Source organism: Poromitra crassiceps (assembly GCF_964638095.1).
Source record: "Poromitra crassiceps genome assembly, chromosome: 2".
NCBI lineage: Eukaryota > Metazoa > Chordata > Actinopteri > Beryciformes > Melamphaidae > Poromitra > Poromitra crassiceps.
The window spans coordinates 104,284,171-104,306,573 of record NC_139624.1 but is presented as its reverse complement, the minus strand read 5'-3'; the positions used below and the strand labels follow the sequence as shown (position 1 = coordinate 104,306,573).

The 22,403-nt window shown below is 45.6% G+C and overlaps 1 protein-coding gene and 1 pseudogene across 2 annotated transcripts in view; one reads left to right on the top strand and one right to left on the bottom strand.

The window, feature by feature from the left end:
• The window catches only part of tnk2a (tyrosine kinase, non-receptor, 2a), a gene marked incomplete at both ends in the record, with an annotated part of 29,462 nt that extends 7,078 nt beyond the window's left edge, over window positions 1-22,384 (top strand). Inside the window, 14 exon segments of the mRNA XM_083654457.1 lie at window positions 5,564-5,659; window positions 6,263-6,444; window positions 7,021-7,147; window positions 7,617-7,763; window positions 9,162-9,256; window positions 10,297-10,491; window positions 11,507-11,598; window positions 12,168-12,212; window positions 12,826-13,055; window positions 15,617-15,805; window positions 21,208-21,474; window positions 21,476-21,529; window positions 21,990-22,349; window positions 22,352-22,384. Of these exon segments, the coding sequence (XP_083510583.1) occupies window positions 5,564-5,659; window positions 6,263-6,444; window positions 7,021-7,147; window positions 7,617-7,763; window positions 9,162-9,256; window positions 10,297-10,491; window positions 11,507-11,598; window positions 12,168-12,212; window positions 12,826-13,055; window positions 15,617-15,805; window positions 21,208-21,474; window positions 21,476-21,529; window positions 21,990-22,349; window positions 22,352-22,384 (2,112 nt within the window).
• Window positions 823-5,364, bottom strand: LOC310791476 (MYG1 exonuclease pseudogene; annotated as a pseudogene). Its single transcript has 2 exons — window positions 5,320-5,364; window positions 823-1,537 (listed from the first exon to the last, which is right to left on the bottom strand). The product of its transcript is annotated as an MYG1 exonuclease pseudogene (transcript).
• Window positions 22,385-22,403: the final 19 nt, after the last annotated feature.

Sequence of the window (22,403 nt, the reverse complement as noted above, 5' to 3'; positions counted from 1 at the left end):
TGTGCAGTCACCAGCCGCTTCTTTTCACCTGACAGCGGGGCCGAAACCCTAGGCTCGCCCGCTAACCTTGAACTTCAACTTCGCATCACTGATGACATCACTGTCACTAATGATGTCACAATGCATATGACATCACTGATGATGTCACACTGCCTATGACATCATCAGTGCCTATGACATCATCAGTGATGTTATAAGATGATTTTTGTCAATAATGATGTCACTGATGACATCACTGATGATATCATAGACATTGTGACATCATCAGTGGGACTCACTGATGATGTCACAATGCCTATGACATCATCAGTGATGTCGTAAGATGATTTAGGTCAATAATGATGCCACTGATGACATCACTGATGATGTCATATACATTGTGACATCATTAGTGGGACAAAACTTTAAACAGACAGACAAACATTACCCACTTGCTCCCTTTTATAGATATAAGATACTAGATAGATAGATAGATAGATAGATAGATAAATAGACTCGTGTTATTGTTCCTCTTTATACTCAAGTTAATTATTTTTTTATGATCGAAATAGTCTTTTATTACAAATGAATCGCACAACACATACACATTTTAATGTACGTACAGGCAGAATTAACTTGAGTATAAAGAGGAACAATAAATAACAACAATAACAATAAAAAGTCAACATCATAACATCAGGCATGTGGGACACAAGTGCAGCATGGTTAATTTGGCTGCTATTTGCATACCATCCATCTCTGGCAAGGCAGAACAAAGAAGAACACGCCACAAGCTACTGTAGCAAACAAGTAAGAATTTGATCCGTACTACCAGTTGGCCGGTCAACTGCTGCCGTTTGCAGGGTGCTGGGTGGCGGCCGCCAGTGTCCTGTGGGTCATCTCCAGGGCTCCTTCCTGGGTCTGGTTCCTGCCAATAAAGTCTCCGCCATGGACGAAGATGCATCCTTTAATCCCGCTGAGCTGCGACAGCACTTCGTCACGAATGCCGCGCCACGCCTCCAGCAGAGACAGCCTGTTCTGGAAGGTGTTGAGCGCGGCGGGGACACACTGGACCCGCCACTTTCCATCCTGGTCCGGGTAAAGCACAAACTTGATGGGCGTCTTCACCTCAAGCTCCGTCTCCACAGAGTGAACAGATGCTCCTTCCAGGGACAGCCACCCTGGGATAACACCAGCACCTCCCCGCTGGGGTCCACCTCATGCCTCTTCTGAACAGCCCCCTCCACCACCACCACCAACTGGCAACCAGCAGTTCCGGTAGTAGTTCAGACGGTCCATGAACTCCTCCCCAACCATCACCACAGCCTTCTTGAAACCATCCTCAGTGTCCTGACTCTTGCTGTTCGACCATGGGTTCAGGTGGCCGACACGTGAGCTCAGTGTGCTAGAGACAGTGTAGCGGGCCTCCCCGTCATACTGTGAAATGCCGGTGTCTATAGCATCCAGCTCCTCCACAAAGTTCTCATAAAGCTTGTCATAGAGCACCTCCAGCTAGCTGCCTGTCGCCCTCCTTCAGCTCCGTCAGCTGGGCCAGCACCTGGTGATCGTAGTGAGCTTAATAATATCTCTATCATAGGAACACGATAGATCCACATACAGTATGAATTTCCACACGACGTACCCATCACTGATGATGTCACAATGCCTATGACATCATCAGTGGGACAAAAAATGTAAATAGAGAAACAAACATTGCCCAATTACTCCCTTTTATAGATAATAGTTAGATACTGTAGATAGATAGATAGATAGATAGATAGATAGATAGATAGATAGATGGATAGATAATAGATAGATAGATAGATAGATAGATAGATGGATAGATAATAGATAGATAGATAGATAGATAGATAGATAGATAGATAGATAGATAGATAGATAGATAGATAGATGTCGATTAATTGTTCAGCCCTAGCGCACACCTACATTAAGTCAACTACATACCAATACACACTTTTAGCTTACTCTTAGCTTGGTATGGTATGGTATGGTGTTTATTCTTAATCCCAGAGGGGAACATGGTTTGCCACCAGAGCGAGTACAGATACACAAACAGGAAACAGTAACATACAGCACAATACAGGGCCGCGGGAAGTAGTGGCGAGATGATTATTATTTTTATTTTTTTATTTTGCTTTTATTTTTTACAAATGTAATTAAAAATATTTTGCAGTGCAGTATGTTCCTTTCTTGTTTGGGAATGTTTCGGGAAATGATTTCATTATTGATATGCTGAAAATGTAGCCTATTTAAATAGAATTATCAACAATAACAATCAAGGAAGTTACGTGCTTGTAGGCTAGAGAAGAAGAAGAAGCGTGCATGCGCGCACATTTGTGTTGAACCAACCAACAACCAATACGAATTGTTTAATCTGGCAATAAAGAAATGTGAACTTGACATGCTATTTTAATAGCCTACTCAAAAATGCACCTCCCACTATACAGCAAAGAGAGAGGAGTCAATGTTTCTTGATATAATCATTGCCATTCAGATCAGAATAATTAGTCTAGTTAAGTTTGCTGATAATATTTCTATCATGTTAAGTCTGTGTCATGTTAACTGGTGTATTCAGAGCAAATAGGGAGATATAGAGCATTATCATCATGCTATATATCTCCCTCTTTGCTCTGAATGAGTGAGAAAAGGAGAAAATACTGAATAATTACATCACAACAGTATAATCCTAATGTTAATTTAAAATGAGATATTCCTCTAAATATGGCAAAAAAATGTAAGAGTCCCTTCCTCCCAGCACCCGCTGCTTAACTCATTGAGTGCCAGCCACTTTTGGAGAACGGACGCTCCCAGTGCCAGAGTTTCAGAGCGTTTTCAGTGATTTCTCGAGGCCCACAGAATATTGTGTGATATTACTATGTAAACACCGAACACGCACAAAGAACGATGAGACTCTCTTCTATCATCTACAAAAAAAAGTTTATTGATCCCATTTTCAAGTCAAATCAAGTCAAGTTTATTTATATAGCCCTAATTCACAAGCATGTCTCAGAGGGCTTCACAGAAAGTATGTCTAGCTAATTCTAGCTGACACACAGTAACAAGAATATACAGAATAAAGATAACATTTGAACAATGGATAATATAGAAAATATAGAAATGAAGAGAGAGCAGAGGAGAGAGCAGGAGAAGGGGGAAGAGCAGGGGGAATGTGAGAGAGTGATGGTGTGGGGAGGGAATGGGAGATGTTGGAGGGTATAGGAGGTGGGGAAGGAGCAAGAGGAGAGAGCAGGAGAGGGGAAGGGTGTGGGGGAGAAGAGAGCAGGGGGAGGGAGGAGGTGGGGAGAGAATGAGAAATATAGACGCACATCTTGCAAACGGACATATGTCAATTTCTAAGCAACCAAACTATGCCTAATTTAATTGGTTGCAAGCCTTTAGTAATGAGTCCTTTTGCCAGATAAGCATAAGCATTTTCCGTTCTTTAGTTATGAGCCGGAGAAGATAGGCTGTTTTGAGCAAAAAGACACTTTTCAAATTAGAAGCTGAGTTATTCCGCCTTTTGTGAAATGCAGCATTTCAAGCACATTCTGAGTCTGAAGATAATATTTTCTGATGTAGTGACGTGGTGTAGTTGTGTGGTGCATGCGTGCCCCACCCCCCTCTCCCCCCCTCAGCTGCAAACTCCTCCCCACACGCACCCAGTCTATTTTCGGAGCCTCCGTTTTTTTGCGCCGGCTCCCAGCGCGACAAGGAAATGGCAAACCGGACTGCATGGAAAGGTTTGGCCCTTCGGCGTCGGGTGCTGCCTTTCTGGCGGCTAATCGTGTGAAGAAACTATGCAGACAGACAGACAGAGGCAGAGGAGCTCAGTTGTGTGCGCGGATTGACTGTTGTTGGCAGCCAACATCAGCTGCAGCCAAGCTGCAGTCAGAGCCATCTATATGGCTCTGGCTGCAGCATGAGCGGTTTCTCTTTGATCACGGGGGTTTTTCCTGCAGTTTTCCGGACCTTCCTCTAATCTGGAGAACACTGTCGCCACCTAATGGGTCTGTGAAATAGGTTATACACCTCCAAAAGCTACAATATTTGTACAGGAGATCCAGGAGGCTTTGATCCACGTCCCACCGTCAAAAAACGCATTTGACGTCGATCGACGTCCGTGGCACTCTACGTCACTATTTACTTTGACGTCGATCGACGTCCGTGGCACTCAATGAGTTAAAGTGACTTCCAGCGGCCCTGGCACAATACGAGTTACATAACACAAGCAAAAAGAGAGCCCCACAATGCAGAGCTAGCAGTGTTCATTAAATAATTTACAGCAGCAGGAACAAAGGATCTTCTAAATCGCTCAGTAGAGCACAGAGGCATCAAAAGTCTATCACTAAACGAAGAGCATCAAATACATTATACAAAGAATGAACCTTCAAAAGAAAGAATAGAGTTCAGTTTTCTCCTTGTTCTCTTGGCTATAGTGATCTCCAAGGAATCAGGGGGAAGGCCAATCACTGAGCCAGCCTTTTTAATCATTTTGTTTATCCTATTTTTGTCGATGACAGTGATGCTGCCAACCCAGCAGAGCACAGCATAAAAAAGGACACTAGCTAGGATACCTTGGTAGAACACATGAAGAAGTGACCTGCTGATGTTAATGATCTAAGCTTCCTCAAGTGGAAAAGTCCAGACTGGGCCTTCTTGAACACAGAATCTGTGTTCTTCTTCCAGTCCAGCTTACTGTCCAGGTGGACACCGAGATACTTGTAGGACTGAACTATTTCTACCTCCTGCCCATTAATAATGACAGGGGAGACTTCCGCCTTCTTCCTCCCAAAATCAATAACTAGCTCTTTGGTCTTTTCAACATTGAGCAGTAAAAAACACCAAAGAACAAATTAATCAATCTCCTTTTTATAGGCCCGGTCGTCACCTTTGTTGATGAGACCAATAAGAGCAGTATCATCAGAAAATGTCTGCATATGACACATGGCCTCACTATGTCTGCAGTCCGTAGTATAAAGAAAAAAGGAGCTAAAACTGTTCCCTGAGGGGCTCCAGTTTTTGTCCAGATAATATCTGATACGATATCATCCAGCCTAACAAACTGAGGTCGAGGCACAGGATATTTCATGCACCAGGCGATGGTTGAATTATGCAATTTATATTGAATCAGTTTGTTTGCTAAAATATGTGGCTGAATAGTGTTAAAGGTGCTCGAAAAATCAAAGAACATTTCCCTAACATTTCCTTGGCAGATGATTCAAGGTGGCTATAAATACGATGCAACATAAAAATCAGCGCATCGTCAACTCCTACACTCTTCCTGTATGCAAATTGCCAGGGATCTAAATAAGGTGCCACCTGATCCCTGAGGTGGCCCAGCACAACCCTTTCAAAACACTTCATAATGTGGCACGTCAGAGCAATAGGTCTCAGGTTAGTGAGGCTATCACGCTCATTGTAGCTTCCTTCCTATATTATGGACATGGCTTTATCTTTGTGTGTGTGTGTGTGTGTGTGTGCGTGCAGGTGACGGAGCTCGCTCCTCTGGGCTCTCTGCTGGACATGGCTTTATCTTTGTGTGTGTGTGCGTGGGTGCGTGCAGGTGACGGAGCTCGCTCCTCTGGGCTCTCTGCTGGATCGTCTGAGGAAGCGTCAGGGACACATCCTGATCTCCTCTCTGTGTGGATACGCTGTCCAGGTCAGTCCAACACCCACCAGCCACAGCTTCTCCTTTGATTTCACATCTTTACTAAGCGCTCCACCTGTCAGTCACACAGCGTGGGCGGGACTGTGATGCCCTGTTCTTCTTCTGTTTATTCCAAACAACCCATACACCTAAAATGCATCACACCAGACACCGGGTGTTAAGAACAGCAAATGCAAAGGTTTCATGAACTGGATAGGTAGAATCATTTTATATTTTATTATATATTATATATATATATTTTATTTTATAATGGTGAATATCTTGTTTTGGAGATTATGCATGTTATCATCTCTCTCTGTTTCCCATCTTTCCATTATGACTCCTCTCTACATGTACTCTTAGTAATTTACTGTGTATTTTCCATTATTTTGTGTGTGTGTGTGTGTGTGTGCATGCGCGTGTGTGCGTGTGCGCATGTGCGTGCATGTGGACATGTGTGTGTGGACGTGTGTGTGTGTGCGTGCGCGCGCGCGCGCGCGCGCGCGCGCGCGTGCGTGCGTGTGCATGCGTGCGTGCATGTCTGTGTGCGCGTGTGTGCATGTGTGTGTGCGCGTGTGTGCATGCGTGCATGCGTGCGTGAATGTGTGTGTGCAGGTGGCATGCGGTATGGCCTACCTGGAGCAGCGGCGGTTCCTCCACAGAGACCTGGCAGCCCGAAACGTTCTGCTGTCCACCAATGAGACAGTGAAGATCGGAGACTTCGGCCTGATGCGGGCGCTGCCTACACACACCGACCACTACGTCATGGAAGAGAGCCACAAGATCCCCTTCGCATGGTGAGGGGGGGTTCTCAGTCTAGTGGTGAGAAGAGACCGTCCCGTAAGTGAAAGGTCACATTCCCGCAACAGAACAATTCATCATTTGCCCTGTCCAATCCTTTTAAATGATGATAATAAATTGAAAGATTCATACAGTACCTGTTAGCTATAAGGTATCACTTATTGGTATTGGTGGATTAGCACTAAATTGGACTCCCCGGACTTAGAAGTGTTGGGGAAAGATACTTTTAAAAATAATTTGTTTACGTGTTTTCTTTTTGCTTTGTTACTTATCTGGCTTTAAACATAATTAGTTCCTTTAACAGAAGTGACTTGTTACTAGTATTTTGGCATTACCCCACAGTTAATGTGTGTGTGTGTGTGTGTGTGTGTGTGTGTGTGTGTGTGTGTGTGTGTGTGTGTGTGTGTGTGTATATATACACTCTTTTCAACTTTCACAAAAAAGAACGATTTAAAGTAACAAGTAAGTTTTCATTTAAAGTAAAAACGAATCGATCCAACTTTCTTCCTTTGATTCTGTTTCTGTACTATCTCTCTCTCTCTCTCTCTCTCTCTCTCTCTCTCTCTCTCTAGGTGTGCTCCAGAGTCTCTGAAAACTCGCACCTTCTCTCATGCGTCTGACACCTGGATGTTTGGAGTCACCCTGTGGGAGATGTTCACACACGGACAGGAGCCGTGGCTGGGCCTCAACGGGAGCCAGGTACACACACACACATGAAGGAGAAGGAGAGCCAGCACACAAAATGTCCTTTCTTTGTGTTTATTCCAGTTTCACCAGGTACAGACACAAACGTTTCAGCCTAACGGCCTTCTTCAAACACACACACACACACACACACACACACACACACACACACACACACACACACACACACACACACACACACACACACACACACACAGTCACACACACACACACACACACACACACACACACACACACACACAGTCACACACACACACACACACACACACACACACACACACACACGCGCGCGCACACACACACACACACACACACACACACACAACCCCTTAAACCACTCATTCATACAATTGCAGCATCTCGGGATTTGAAAAATGCACCTGTCAATAATTAACTTCATGATCATTGTACAGCATGTGTGTGTGTGTGTGTGTGTGTGTGTAATGTGTATGTGTGTTTGCAGATCCTCCAGAAGGTGGACGCGGAGGCGGAGCGGCTGTGTAAACCAGACGACTGTCCTCAGGATGTCTACAACGTCATGCTGCAGTGCTGGAGCCCCAAGCCAGAGGACAGACCCACCTTCATCGCCCTCAGAGACTTCCTGCTGGAGGTAGCACGCTTCATTCACTTCAAACTACAGGGAAGAAAGGTTTTGTAGTGGTATCACACATCTCCTAGCAACCACATCCAGCTCCATCATGGTGCTTCATTTGGTTTGTGCAAATACTGTAACAACTCCATTTGTGAACCAGGCGAGAAAAAGTTGGAATGTGATGTGGTGTGTGGGTGTAGGTCAGTTGAGTAACTTTACAAGTTAAAAGTCCAGTGTGTAGAATTTAGTGGCGTCTCGCAGAATGGACTTGGCAGAAATGGAATATAATATTCATCATGAGTAGGTTTTAATTAGTGTATAATCCCCTGAAAATAAGAATCATTGTCTGTGTCTGAAACGCAAGGAAGCTGCCTATCACCTTGCTAACCAAGTAGGTTTGAATGTAGGTGACTGAAAAATAAGTCGTTTCAGATGCACGCGACAGATCGCACTGGTGCATGTTTCCATTGACCACGCCCACCTGGCAAGACACCTTTAGGGTGACACTGAACTATTTTTGACAGCCTAGAGCAGTTTTACAGGCAATGTACACCAGATGTGTTACGCTGCATTGCGGATTCGGTAAAACTGCCGGATGTTAATTGATGTGCAATACATGCGGTACGGAAAAATTATGCACCTGTTCTATTTTTGTCGGATCCTGCATACGTCTGACAGATTACATGAGTGTGTGTCTGTTCGCAGCCATACCGGAGCCGTACCGCATCTGTTCCGGAGGCGGTGTACATTAGCCCTTACGCATTGCGCGACTCGGGAGGCGCATGCGGCTCGCCAAGCCTTATTTGGTGGCTCGCAGCATACACTTCATTCATATCTTGCCTGCCGACTTTATTTCTCAAAAGTGATCTCGCGACTGTTTCTGATGGCTGTTTTCTCTAACGTTACTTAATCCAGACAGGTCTAAGTGCTTCACACAGTGCAGCCCCTCCTGCATCCAAACAGGGACTGTAGCGCTAAGCACTTGTTTTTGCTGCCGACAGACCAGTGTCAAACATCCCACACTTCACACACGTACCATTTCTTTCTTCCGCCTTCAAATTAAAAGCGTAAAAACCCTGCTAACGAAACGTTACATATTAAACAAAACAAATGGGTACAGCTCATCATGAGCACGGTTCAAAACATTTGCCGATACCCCAGAAAATCTCGCTCATTTTCACAGCCTAATGTTGGCAGGTATGGTGTGGGAGTGCATTCAATATACAGTACACATGCATGGTGCACACAGACAGACGCATGCACACAGACAACGTCAACTTGATTATATAGATGATGACATGAGGTGTGCGTCTGTCAGTATCTCTGTCTTCAGTCTCATGCTAACTGATGAAGGTGGTCGTTCATGGGACTCACAGTGCTTTGCTCATGCTGTGAGTGTGTCTTCTGTCTTGTCAGACCATGCCTACAGAGATGAGAGCGCTGCAGGACTTCGAGGATGAAGACAAACTGCAGATTAACATGAGTGACATCATCACCATCATCGAGGGAAGGTCAGTGTGTGTGTGTGTGTGTGTGTGTGTGTGTGTGTGTGTGTGTGTGTGTGTGTGTGTGTGTGTGCTGGCACAGAAGGTCATTCCTACAAGACAACAAATGCATCTTTTGTTGACATAGGATTCCTCGCATTGTGGAAAATTACTGTAATCACTGTCTTGTTACTTACTCATTATAGAAATGCTGTGGTTTCTGGAGCTGGGACAAACAAACATCTGTAGTCATCTCTGTGTGTGTGTGTGTGTGTGTGTGTGTGTGTGTGTGTGTGTGTGTGTGTGTGTGTGTGTGTGTGTGTGTGTGTGTGTGTGTGTGTGTGTGTGTGTGTGTGTGTGTGTGTGTGTGTGTGTGTGTGTGTGTGTGTGTGTGTGTCTGTGTGTGTGTGTGTGTGTGTGTGTGTGTGTGTGTGTGTGTGCTCGCGCATGCGTCCGCGGCGCATGTGTGTACGCCTCCCAAAGGCAAGAGCCAGACAGCTAACAAGATATAATTTCCACTGTAATTTAGTGTAGTCATGTAACATAGGCGATGTTTTAATGCACTCATGGGAGTCACGATGTTCACGATGTTGACTCACATTTGTACTAGTTTGATGGGGGGGTTACATGATGTTATGCTATATATCAAAATATAGAGAAAGGGACTCTTCGATTATATTATACAAAACCAATTAAATAACCAGTGTTTGCCTCTACTAACAGCACACAATGGTCGGTAGTTACTGGGTTGTGAGCAGAATATGATATGCTTATCTTTCCATCTGTGTGGGTATTGTGATAGTATGCGTCTGTGTTACGTCTACATTGGGGCGGCTTTAGCTCAGGAGGTAGAGCGGGTTGGCCAATGACGCAAGGGTTGGCGGTTCGATCCCCGCTCCCTCCCAGCTGCTGTTGTTGTGTCCTTGGGCACCCTGCGTGGCAGCCTGCCGCCATTGGTGTATGAATGGGTGAATGTAGAATATCTACTGATTGTAAAGCGCTTTGGATAAAAGCGCTATATAAATGCAGGCCATTTACCATTTTACCATTTTACATTGTGTTTTCAGGGCGGAGCACTACTGGTGGCGCGGGCAGAACCGGCGCACGCTGCGAGTGGGTCAGTTCCCGCGTCACGTGGTGACGTCAGTGGCCGGCCTGTCGGCCCACGACATCAGCAGGCCGCTCAAACACTCCTTCATCCACACCGGACACGGGGACACCGACCCACACCGCAGCTGGGGCCATGCTGACCGCATAGACAGGTGAGCACACCCTCGTACAACGCCAACAAACAGTAGGTGTGTAAGGTTTGATTCACAGCTCCTTAGATGTGCGCTCACACTATTCTGCCTTTTTGTTGTTGTAGATAAACAATACGACAAACAACAATACGTTTTTTCCAGCTGCCACTATCAGCAAAGAGAGTCGCTTACTCTGGCTGTGTTAATGTTGTACTCCTTGAGATATACTGTACTCTGCCTCTGATTGGGTTGGGTATAGGCATGAGGTGGTTGGGTTTAGGCATGAGGAGTGATGATTGGTTTGGTGGTTTAGGCCTGAGCAGAGGTCAATGTTTAGGGTTCAGAGGCAGAATAGGGTGGGTCTTGACAAGAAATGTGGTGCTATCTGTAGTGAGAAAATGACTTACCCTTAAATAACTTCAATCTACTACTAGTATTCAAAGTTGTAACAATGATTTATTCACAAAAACAAAAGTCTAACATGGTACCATGGTCCAGCCCCCACCACAAGCCTCCTTTCTCTACTGAGAGCTAATCCCTTTTGTTAGCTGGAAAGCAGGAAGTCATTACAAGAGTGCCATACTGCAGTTACAGCCTGAGCAGGATCATAACATTATCTATTCATCATGAAAGTATATATTCATACATCTCACCACATCTCCATAATAATGCAGTGGAGAATTATAATCTGACAGCAGGTGATCTTCATCTAAGTCCATCTATTGTCTCTGTTATAGGGCTGCTTTTGCCATCATTCACCACTAGAGTGCAGCAATGAACTACAGTACATCTGTCTCAATTGAGATTGACCTTTCAGCCATTCAGCTGCTCATAAGCAGTGCAATTTGAATACACTTGAGTTAGTAGATCGCCGAATTTAACGGCAACTGATAGCAAGGTGTGTGTCAGTAACAAATATTCAATGACTGTAACAAATACTCCTCTGTTCCTTGTAGCCTTCATCTAAGCATATTCTTTATACAAACATACATGTATTGCTATCGGCATTAGTCCACTTCTTCTCTTCTCCCCCTAGTCTGTATTTGGGGAACCCCATGGACCCGCCTGATATTCTTGGAGCAGACCCCAGCGTAGCCAGGCCGACCAAACTCCCCAACCGTGCCAAGAGTACGTTTGCCCACACACTGAAACACACAAACTCAAGAACCACGTCATGAATTTCTTTTTCTTTTCCGTCTGTCAATGTACCTTTTCCTTTTACCTGTTTGGAATGCTGCTGATGTAGGAAACTGAGCTTATTTTGCTGTCACTTTATTTTGCTCTACTTTGCAGTTATTGTAGAGATGGGACAATATATCCAAATTCAATCTATCGCAATGCAAACATGTGACGGGGACAGGAAAATGAATCACGATATTAGCTCCATTTTATTCTGCTGCAGTAATCGCAAAGGAGGCGGCTTGACCATCACAATTTTGAAAGATTTATGGCCCAGAAATAAACATCATTATTGCACAATCGGACTGTTGTCATTGAACTTTTATTCATGACATGATCGTATCGTGGCTGTATCAAATGGTGAACCCCATATCGTGTATCGAATTGTATCGTGAGATAAACATATCGTCCCATCTCTAAGTCATTGTGAATCAGTATTTGAGTGCAAGCTAAATATGCCTATATTGTAAAATGTCAATGTAATATCACTGAAGTTCTCTCTCCTCTCGGTCTATCAGAGCAACCTCCCCCTCGTCCGCCGCAGCCTGCTGTTCTGCTGAAGAGTATGTTTCTCTGTCTTCTATCTCCCTCTCTTAGCCTGGTACAAAACAGCTTGATCACGTGACCCCACATTCTGTTTCGTTTTACCGATCGCTCTGGACTTCTGCCCACCCTCAGCGATATCCAGAAATTACAAAGTGCACGGAACTTGCATCGTAGTTGACAACGTAACCGGCCAATCAGGGACGTCAAAACAGGAATGGCGTCTCCCCAAGCAATGAGCGGTAACGTTAACGTTAGTAAACGCAGTCATAAGTGCAATTATTGCAGAAATAGACTCAATAGCAACAATTAAACAAGAACAGGAGTATGCCCCAGCGGAGTTTCTCAGCGAAAAATATGTTTTCGACGTTCTTCTGAGTGGATTTGGATTGGATTTGGCGATGCTGATTGGCTGAAGGAGTTGTCTGTCAAGGCAAGTACTGTACTCCCACCCACTGAAATCGCTGTGTGCAGCTAGAAGTCCAGACTGACGCGTAGAGCGGAACAGAATGTGAGGTCACATTATCAGGCAGTTTTTACCAGGCTAACTCTCTTTCTCTGTTGTCTGAACTTCCAATGCATCTGCCGTTACTACCTGACTCTTGTATGTACTGTGCGTGTGTTCGTATCTAGAGCCATTCTACGACTCCGTGATGGATGACTACGACGACGTCGACGACGACTGCAGCGCTGCGTCAGGGCTGAAGAGGCTGGGCGTGTCCCTGGGCCTCAAGCTCCGCCCCTGGGAGGGGCCGGGCGTGCGCTCGGCCAGGAGCGAGGTGTCACTCATCGACTTCACCGACGACAGCTTCAGCTCGGCCACGCCCTCGCCACTCACCGAGACACAGCAGGACACGCTGCAGGTACAGTAAGACAGCAGTGGGAGGGCTTTGTTGAGACATTCTCTTGTGTGCATTTTTTGCTATGGCTCCCATATAAACACTGTAAGAATGGGGGCAGGGTCTCGTTCTGGTTTTGACTAAACTTGGAGGAGGATGCAATCTGTCGCCGTGTTCTGGCAATTAAACTTTTATTACACTGATTGGACCTACAATCCTGGCTCCCCCTGGCCAGTGACACTTAGGAATAGACTAGGTGACAACCAAGTATAGTTTGGTGACAAGCTGGAGAGACAGTTGACGGTCGGAGAGACGGCATCCGGTACGGATGGGATTAGCACCCCATCCTGGCTCTCTCGTGAGGGAGAAATCCACAAACGCTACGGATCAGCCTCCTGAAAATCTGCGTAAACATCGGCGCGGCCTGGGGTCCTTCAGGCTAGAGCGAGGTGCTTGGCGCAGGCGAATGACGTGCAGCGCACAGGCCTCCTTGAGGCATCCTCCCTGCCCATGGTACGGCATGGTAGGATTGCCTTTTTCCGCGGGAGGTTCTGGTGAGACGAAGGAGGTGCCCGGCCTGGAATCACCCCACAGGGCCTTAGACCTCCATGCACCGAAGGTCTCTCAATACTGCGGTGTAGCACTAAACTCTATTGCAGCGGATTGGGCATGATCAACCCTTCCACGGGCAACGTTGCAGACAGAGTAGGAAGGCTGATCCGTGAGCGGCTGTTCTGGGACGTGGGTCGGGGTCGTAATCGGCCTCGGCTGGGTCTACTGGGCGAGGGTGTATGATGTTGTCAGACCCGAAACACCCCACGACCCCAGTCAACATCACTGATGACGCGTCCCAGCGCATGCTGTAGCATGTATTCTGAACCATTGGCCTAATGCAGAGTGCAGACACTATGATTAAAGGTCAAACATTTTTAATTAAAAGTAATATCTCAGACACCACTGATCCAATTGTGACGAAACTTAGCAGGATGATGAATTTTGCCACTGTGGTCTGGCGAATCACACCATCAATTAAAAGACCACATTTTTTTACTTTGCCCATAAGGCCATAACAGCTACATTAGTCCAATTTTGCCAAAAACTTATCATCCCTCTAGGTCTAGGATGATACATTGTGGCACAGTGTTGTGACGTTTAAAAACATTGCTACACCATAAGTTAGACAATTCTCATCAACTATTAATTTAACTATCTACTGTATAGGTGGGCACCTACCCTTAAAGGGACACTCCACCAAAAAACATTTTGCACATAATCTCACACATATCCCAAAACTGTAAACCGTTTTGCAGCCATGTTTAGTTTGACAGTTATTGAGAGTTGATTTGAGTAAAGTTGTGGACCAGTGATGTCACTTGTGCATGAATGACATCACTGGTCTATCTTTTCCTATAATTGAACTATCATTTGAACTAGGGCTGGACAATATATCGATATTATATCGACATCGTGATATGAGACTAGATATCGTCTTAGCTTTGGATATCGTAATAATATGGCACAAGTGTTGTCTTTTCCTGATTTTAACAGGCTACAGTAAAGTGATGTAATTGTCTGAACTTACCAGACTGTTCTGTTCTATTATTTGCCTTTACCAACGTAGTCGTTATCCACATTACTGATGATTTTTAATCTCATTGTGTACCGGTAAGTATTTTGTGAAAGCACCAATAGTCATCCCTACAATATTGTCGTAAAATATGGAAAGAGGTATTTATTTGTCCATATCACCCAGCCCTAAATGAAACTCGCTTGGAAGCCGCGTGAGTGTCAAAAGAGCATGATGCCGCGAAGGGTTTGAGTGCTTTGCGGACCGCGTAACACCACAGAACAGCAGTGAGTGAAGGGCACAGCCTCTCTGCAGGCAGGCGCTGGCCTAGGCTCTGGCCCGGAAACCTTCTGAATAGCCTCTTCTCCATGGCTGCACTCCAGGCGGGCGTAATGTGGTGAAGCAGTGCTTATCGATTGCTCAGGCTTCAGCGGGGCTTACTTTGGGCTTTCACAGTGCTCACACCTCCAGCCCCCAGCTCCCTTCTGCCATCTGGCCCTTTTTCAAGCAAAGGGATTCTTTTGTGCATGCAATAATGATGATCACCAGTCTCATGCACTTTTCCCAGTGGATGAGATGCAACACAGAGATTTATTTTGTTAATCAATCAGGGTCACCTGCCACACTGGCCCGTAACTTTTTCAGACGATAACATTCGAATGCCTTCGTTACAGTCTTTGGTAAGAGCCTGCCCTGTTCTAAGACTTTGAAACTACGCTTCAAATGCTTTCTTGTAATTCGAATTCTGCTGCACTTTATGATGAATTACAAGCTTGATGCATTGTATTTTTGAGTATACATGAATTGGCATTGGAAACAACAAGTACGGTGGTGGTATATATCTTTGAATATATGTAAATTATTTTGTCTTTGGTGTTTAATAATCTTGCCAGGCAGATCAAAATTGAACTCCAAAATCATTGCTTTTGTCGCTTATACTCCATTATACTGCTGTATGCTGTACCATAAGAGTTAACCTGTCCTCTGTGTCATGTCACTCTGTCTCTCTCCCTCTCAGGACACTCCCTCCATCTTGGACTGGCCCCTCCCACTCCCAGCTTATGACGAGGTTGCTACGGAGCTTGAGGACCAATCAGAGGACCTAGAGGTGCGTTCCATCAACAGGGGATTGGCTGACATCTCGGTCTCAGTAGAGGGCAGGAGCGAGTCCCAATCAGCCGACCTCTTCCAAGAGCTACAGAGAGAGGTAGAGAACAAAATGCGCACACATGAATGCATTTAGCATACAGGCATTCACATGAGATTTCTGTCTCTGTTGGGACTGGGATGAATGCACATGGTGATTGTCACAGCACCACAAGCCCTGGGCATCGTGTTTGTGAATAACTCGTTTGTCTATGGGCCTCCAGCGGCCTCAGCTGCTATGAACATTTGAGTTAAAGGAGAATTTTGGTTTTTCTGAACCTGGAGCCCTCTCTTCACATTAATTATTATCTGACGACTCACCCAGTGTTCTCCGCAGCGTTTTTGTCCATCTTAGGCATTGTTTTGAGATCAATAGTGTGCAAGCCAGTCCTAGAATGGAGCTCCGTGGGGGCCACGTGGCAGTGTGCTTTTCATCCATGTAAATAGACAGTTTTATTCCCGTTTTCGACCCATATCGTCATAATCTGATCCATTCTCCCCCGGGCTCTCCCGGGGGCGAGCCCCTCCATTCTCCATTCTCCATTCTCCATTCCCCCTCTATTCTTCCCGGATCCCATTTCCTCCTGTCAGTCTGGTCTTTAGCAGTCTGGTTCTTTAGGGATCAGATTATGACGATATGGGTCGAAAACGGGAATAAAACTGTCTATTTACATGGATGAAAAGCACGCTGCCACGTGGCCCCCACGGAGCTCCATTCTAGGACTGGCTTGCACACTATTGATCTCAAAACAACGCCTAAGACGGACAAAAATGCTGCGGAGAACACTGGGTGAGTCGTCAGATAATAATTAATGTGAGGAGAGGGCTCCAGGTTAAAAAAAACCGAAATTCTCCTTTAAGAAAGAAAGGCTTGCAAAAGCTTGGTGAGTTGGAGTGTAGCTTAATTGCTAATGTATCCACGCTAGCATCAGCGTCCACCCGTCTGCTCCTCCTTGGCCAGCCCGTTCTCGTACTTCACCAGACTCCTGACAAAGTCCATCAGGAAAGGGGGAAATGTATCCATAGTTCATTGTCCATGACATGCGGCTTCACCAATCACCACCCCATTTCAGCGTCCAGCGAGCGAGCGTCTGAGACTGAGAGAGACTCCCGAGAGAACACCCTAACCCCGGAAACACTTCTTCAAGGCTTCCACATCCGCGTAACCTCGTAAGCTCCACCCTTACTCACCATGGCAGCACGTTATAAACAAAACAACTGATCTGACCGCAGCAGTGAATGAATACACACTCATACTGCTCCTACCGCAATGTATGTATGTACTGTATGTAACATTACTGTCAAGTTCTTTTTGCTTTGCTCTTTTTGTGTTGTTCTGAAGTGTCTTTGAGGCATGTCAGTGTTTCGCCTTGTGATTGTTGCGTTATGTCAGTTTTAAATTGTGTTTACTTGAGTGTCATGCCTTCTGCAACCTCAAAGTTGCAGAAGGCCATGTTTGCATTTTTAATCTTTGCATGACATACAACTGTACTCCTTTTGTATGTTACCTCTTGCTCTATTTGCATAGTTTTTATTAGTTTTCTTTTTAGGGCCGGGGGGCCCTCTATACTTGACCCTGTCGCCGGCACAAAATGCACGACTCCACTGCACGACTCCACACACGGTCACATCTCAGTGGCGGCCGGCCACTAGAGGGCGCCAGGGCGCCGCCCTGGTACAACAGTACCGCGATACCCTGACGTTAAAAAGGATACTATACCACATTAATTTAGTACCGGTACTTTTAAAAATGACATGGGTTGCGTTGCATCCATGTGCCACCGTCTGTTTCTCCACCGGAGTCTGTGTGCTGCAGCTTTGCTCCGTCTGTTTCAACTCCCTGTGGGCGTGCCAAGTCCACCCTCCCCTGTCTCATTGACACTCCACTCTCCAGTCCTCATGCAGTGTTGCCAACTTGGCGACTTTGTCAATATATTTAGCTACTTTTCAGACCCACGTGGTGACTTTATTTCTCAAAGGCGACTAGCGACAAATCTGGCGACTTTTTATGACCATGGGAAGCAACGTTAATGTGTTGAATCTCTACGGATTTTGCCTGTAAATTATGTGCCGGGTGCTGCTGCAGCGGGTGCTGCTGGCCTGTCTGACAAAGCTGTCCGTCTGTAAAATGATGTTTACACAGGCAAAAGGGAGACAACACGTCTACTTGACTTGCCAAAGCATCTCTCCATCCGACTAGTACAAAGTGTGACAGTTTAGCGAATGTGATAACGTCAAGTTAAGTGAGTGTGATTTATTTTGTGAGAAGCAAACTTTTTTTCAGCGTCGTTTGATGAGGCAATTAAAGGCAATGCGCTCATGAGCACCTAACCTCTGCCAAGGAGGTAGGCTATTGAGTCATAACGGTGTTTAAGAGTGATATGAGGTTGCAAGGCCCTCAAAAACAAGCTTCAAATATCACAAAACAAACTACGGTAGTACGGCTGTTACACTCTCTCCATCCCAGAACCCACCTCCTGCCTGGCCACTTTTCCAGCCTCAGGTGGCTCAGAGTGGAGGAAAGAGTGAATCAAATTAAGCTGTGCCTGGTACATAAGATCTTGCATAACTTGGTCCCTAAATATCTCCAAAATTATTTCATCAAGGTAAGCGATGTCCATAACTACTCCACCAGAGGGAGCTCCCACAACGTTGTCCCCACTAAATTTAAGAGCTGTATGAACAAAAACTCTTTCAAATACTCAGCCGGGCTGCTATGGAACAGCCTTCCGGACAGCCTGAAGCTGATTGACACATTGAGCAGTTTCAAAATTTCTCTCAAAAACTGGTTCATGACTGGTTCTGGAACATAAATGTAAATATTTTGAGTATTGTTAATTTATAGCCAGTTTAAAGTTATTTTATTTATTTTAGACAGATTGGTTTTTTATTTTTGTTTTTTAGCCTTTTAATGTGTTTTTTATTTTCGGGATTGGGTCTTGTTACAAATGTCTTTTATATTGCTTTTGGTAAAACTGTTTTTAACATCTTAAATGTTTTTTTTAATAGTCTATATGTTTGAAGTAGTTTTATGTTTCTTTGTTGTTATGCCTGTTTTTATGTTGGTCTGAGTTGTCTGTCCGAGACCAAGGACCACAATGGAAACAAGTCCTCGGACTTTATTGTGTTTTTATCCTTGATGGTGATGTATGAGTGGCATTTATATTTCTGTGTATGATGTGCTCTACCTGTTTCATTCATCGAATAAATCAATCAATCAATCAATCAATCAATCAATCAATCAAACTGTATAACGTTAACTGTTAACACATTCACTGCCAGCCGTTTTTTCAATACTGTAGGTAGGTTCTGCCAAGGTTTTTTTTTGAGGATTCTGGCTCATCTTTCAAGAGCCGAGGATTCTTTTCTGCTAAGATTTTGTGAACACAAATTATCTCAAAAGAACTAATAGAATGTGTGCTTTCTCTGTCTAAAAGAGTTAGTTTGTAGAGTTAGTAGTTATGTAGGCATTAGCAGTAGAATACAGCATGGTTTCAGCGTCTGAAAATTTATGCTGAGATAAATGGCTTTTTGTGAAATTCGATAGAACAGTCACTTTAACCATTTATTTTTGGCGTAAGACGTCAGACATCTAAACAATAGTTTTGAACAGTAATTTCCTCCATAGCAGCAGGAAACCCCCCTCTCCTTCAAACTCCTCCCTCCGTGTGTGTTCTCCTCTCTCCGTGGCTGCAGCGGTACAAGCGAGGCTCTGCCTGTCTGTGCTGCCTGGCTGCTGGCGGCTGCTCTTTGGGCGAGTCTGCATGAGTCGTTTCGGTTGTGAGCTCAGCTGGAATGAAGCTGCGTGCGATTGTGGGCTTTCTGCCGGTGTTTCAAAGTGTGTTGCACGCATAATCTATTATGCAAATTTGCAATCCCCCACCGCCAGCTCCCAGCGCGATAATGCGCAAAAGCGAAAGCGTTTTCGCCAATCCATTTTACAGTATGAGAATGGTTTCCTCGCGCGTTCCCCTGCAGTTTTGGCTCTGCTTTTTCTAGTCTGGAGAGCACTGTCGCCACTTAGTGGGTCGGTGGAATGGGTTGTACACGTTCGGTGGCTCCCATATTTTTATAGGAGACGTGGGGGGCGTTGATCCACGTCCCACCGTCAATTTTTTTTTCTTTTTTTTTGACGACTTGACTCGTCAATGGCAGTCAACCGTTGGATTTTTTTTTGACGAGTCAACTCGCCAATGGCAGTGAACGTGTTAAAGAAATCACATACACTAAGTATAAGGGACATCAGATTACTGCATATTACCATGTAAAAGCTTTAATAACACTGACAATTATTTATTTATTTAGAATAATCCATGATTAATGTTGTACTAATTGTCAAAAACTCACCTACATGTATGAACAAACAAGAAAACACGTGACACCACATACCACATAGGCCTACTGTACATTTTATTGTGAAAAATAATAAACATACATGACATTAACTGTAAATCTGGCACTTAATGATGGCACTCAAACTCAGGATTATACTAAAGTAGACTGAACAGAAATTATTCTATTCTGCGCTCTACTGAACACATTTCCTCATTTTCTATTTAGTCAAATGAGATGCCAGCAGAATCAGCACCAACTCAGTTGAGGCAGCCTTCCCCAGCTATCTTTGAACACCACATAAATTATGATGAAGACTCAAAACATTAATTTTAACTTCCATGTTCTTCTGTCATCCATTATTACACGCCTTTCCCTTTTGTTTTCGCTTTTTGCCGTGGTATCGTTTAAGTATCGAGTATCGAGATATCTATGCAAAAGTTAAGTTCCAACACGGACAGGAATGCCCCACCACAGCTAAAGCTGGGGATTGTCAAGGACCTCATGGGTATACATGGGTGACGATACCATGCAACGCCCCTATGCCAGGTGTCGACCTGGCCTTGTTTTTACATCTTATACGTGTATAACTTGTCATGCAACTTTGCTGCCTTCTTGGCCAGGTCACATTTGTAAAAGAGATCTCATATCTCATTTGTTTTTATCTGGTTAAATAAAGGTTAAATAATCAATACACAGTAGAGGCAAACACAAACTTTTCAGTCCATTGTATACTATACACAATACAGCACACAAGCACACACATTTCATTCTGTTTCGATGTAGTCTGGCAGTAGCCAGGTGCACTACTCTTGAAAAGTGGTTCAGGGAGGATCACACCCTAAGACCAAAACAAAATGTGTGACAGACATGAATTAACCAACCACGGACGTGTGACGCAACTCATGGGGGCGGTACATTTTGAACGATGCACCAATGCCCGCAGAGAGAGCCGGACTTCCGTAACAGCCCAGCCAATCAGATTTCGCCACAGGATTTCTGATTGCAAAACGGAAATGCTGACTTGTGATTCAGACCCTCTGTCGCTGGAAGCGTGCTGTGACGTAAGGGCATTGGGTCTGACCACGTGAGACTAGTGTCGATGTTTCTCTCTTTCTCTGTCTTGACCAGGTGATGGTGAAGCTGCAGGTTCCCATGGCGGCAGGCCGCTCCTTGCCCTCCTCCCCCCTCCCGCTCTCCCTGCCCCCCCAAGGCCCCCACAGACAGATCTACCTGCCCACTCCCTCCTCCACCTCCTGCTTCTCCTCCTCCTTTGATGACCCGGCCGGTGCTCCCTCCCCGCAGTCCCCGTCCCGCCCCTGTCCCGCAGCCCCGTCCCCGCCGCTGCGTCCCTCCAAGCAGGTGTTGCCGGCCCCGCCCGCCGCGCCCTCAACCGCCCCGCTCCAGCTCCATCTCCCTGGGCGACACGGAAGAAGACACCACGCCCCCTCAGGTGGTTTCTTTTTTTCTTCTAATGACGTAAATGACAGACTGTAATGTCTCATAGGGCCTATGAGACATACAGTCTGTAGGGGCATGTTCAATATCCTCTCTTCTTGGGGTATGAAATCCCACCACTGTGTCTTAGTGTATTATTCATTATTGCATTCTTGTTTTTTGGAATTTGTGGGTAATTTCTTCTTACAAGGTCGACATATGTTATCATCTTTTCTCTTATAGGGCTTGCCCCAATATCATTACGGCATGGGCAATATCAAGAGGGCATGTGTGCAATGATGTATATATTATCCTCTCATCTGGATGGCATCCCACCACTGTGTCTTAGTGTAACACTGTAGTCTCTGCTGGTTACGTACCACACTTATTTCTATTACTGCTCGTGATTGATGTCCCAGGGACAAATTTACCCATCGGGGGGACAATAAAGTTGATCTTATCTTATCTGATCTTAGATCCCGCCGAGAGACCACGCCTTCTCGCAGCCCGGCTCACGCTCCTCGTCCCCGCTGCCTCTGGTGCCGCCCCTCTCCTCCTCTCCCCTGGCCCTGCCCCCTCCCCCCCTGTCGGTGTCCCCGCGCCGGTGCGTCCGCCCTACTGGGCTCCATGGGTCCTCCTCCACCTCCCCTCCCCCCGTCGCCTTCCTGGTCCTCCTCCAGCCCCCCTCCCCCCGCCGTCCTCCCAGCCTTCACGGCCCCCGCGCCTCCAGGCCTCCGCTCCCTCGCCTGGCTCCATGCTGGAGCCTGCTCTCCTTCCCCGACAGGCGGGGCCTGTCCTCGCTGATCGACGGCGCCCAGAGTTCTGCTCCCGCCCCCTTCTGCCAGAGCGCCCGGCCTTTCTGGAAAGGTGATATCAAACACTCATCGTTC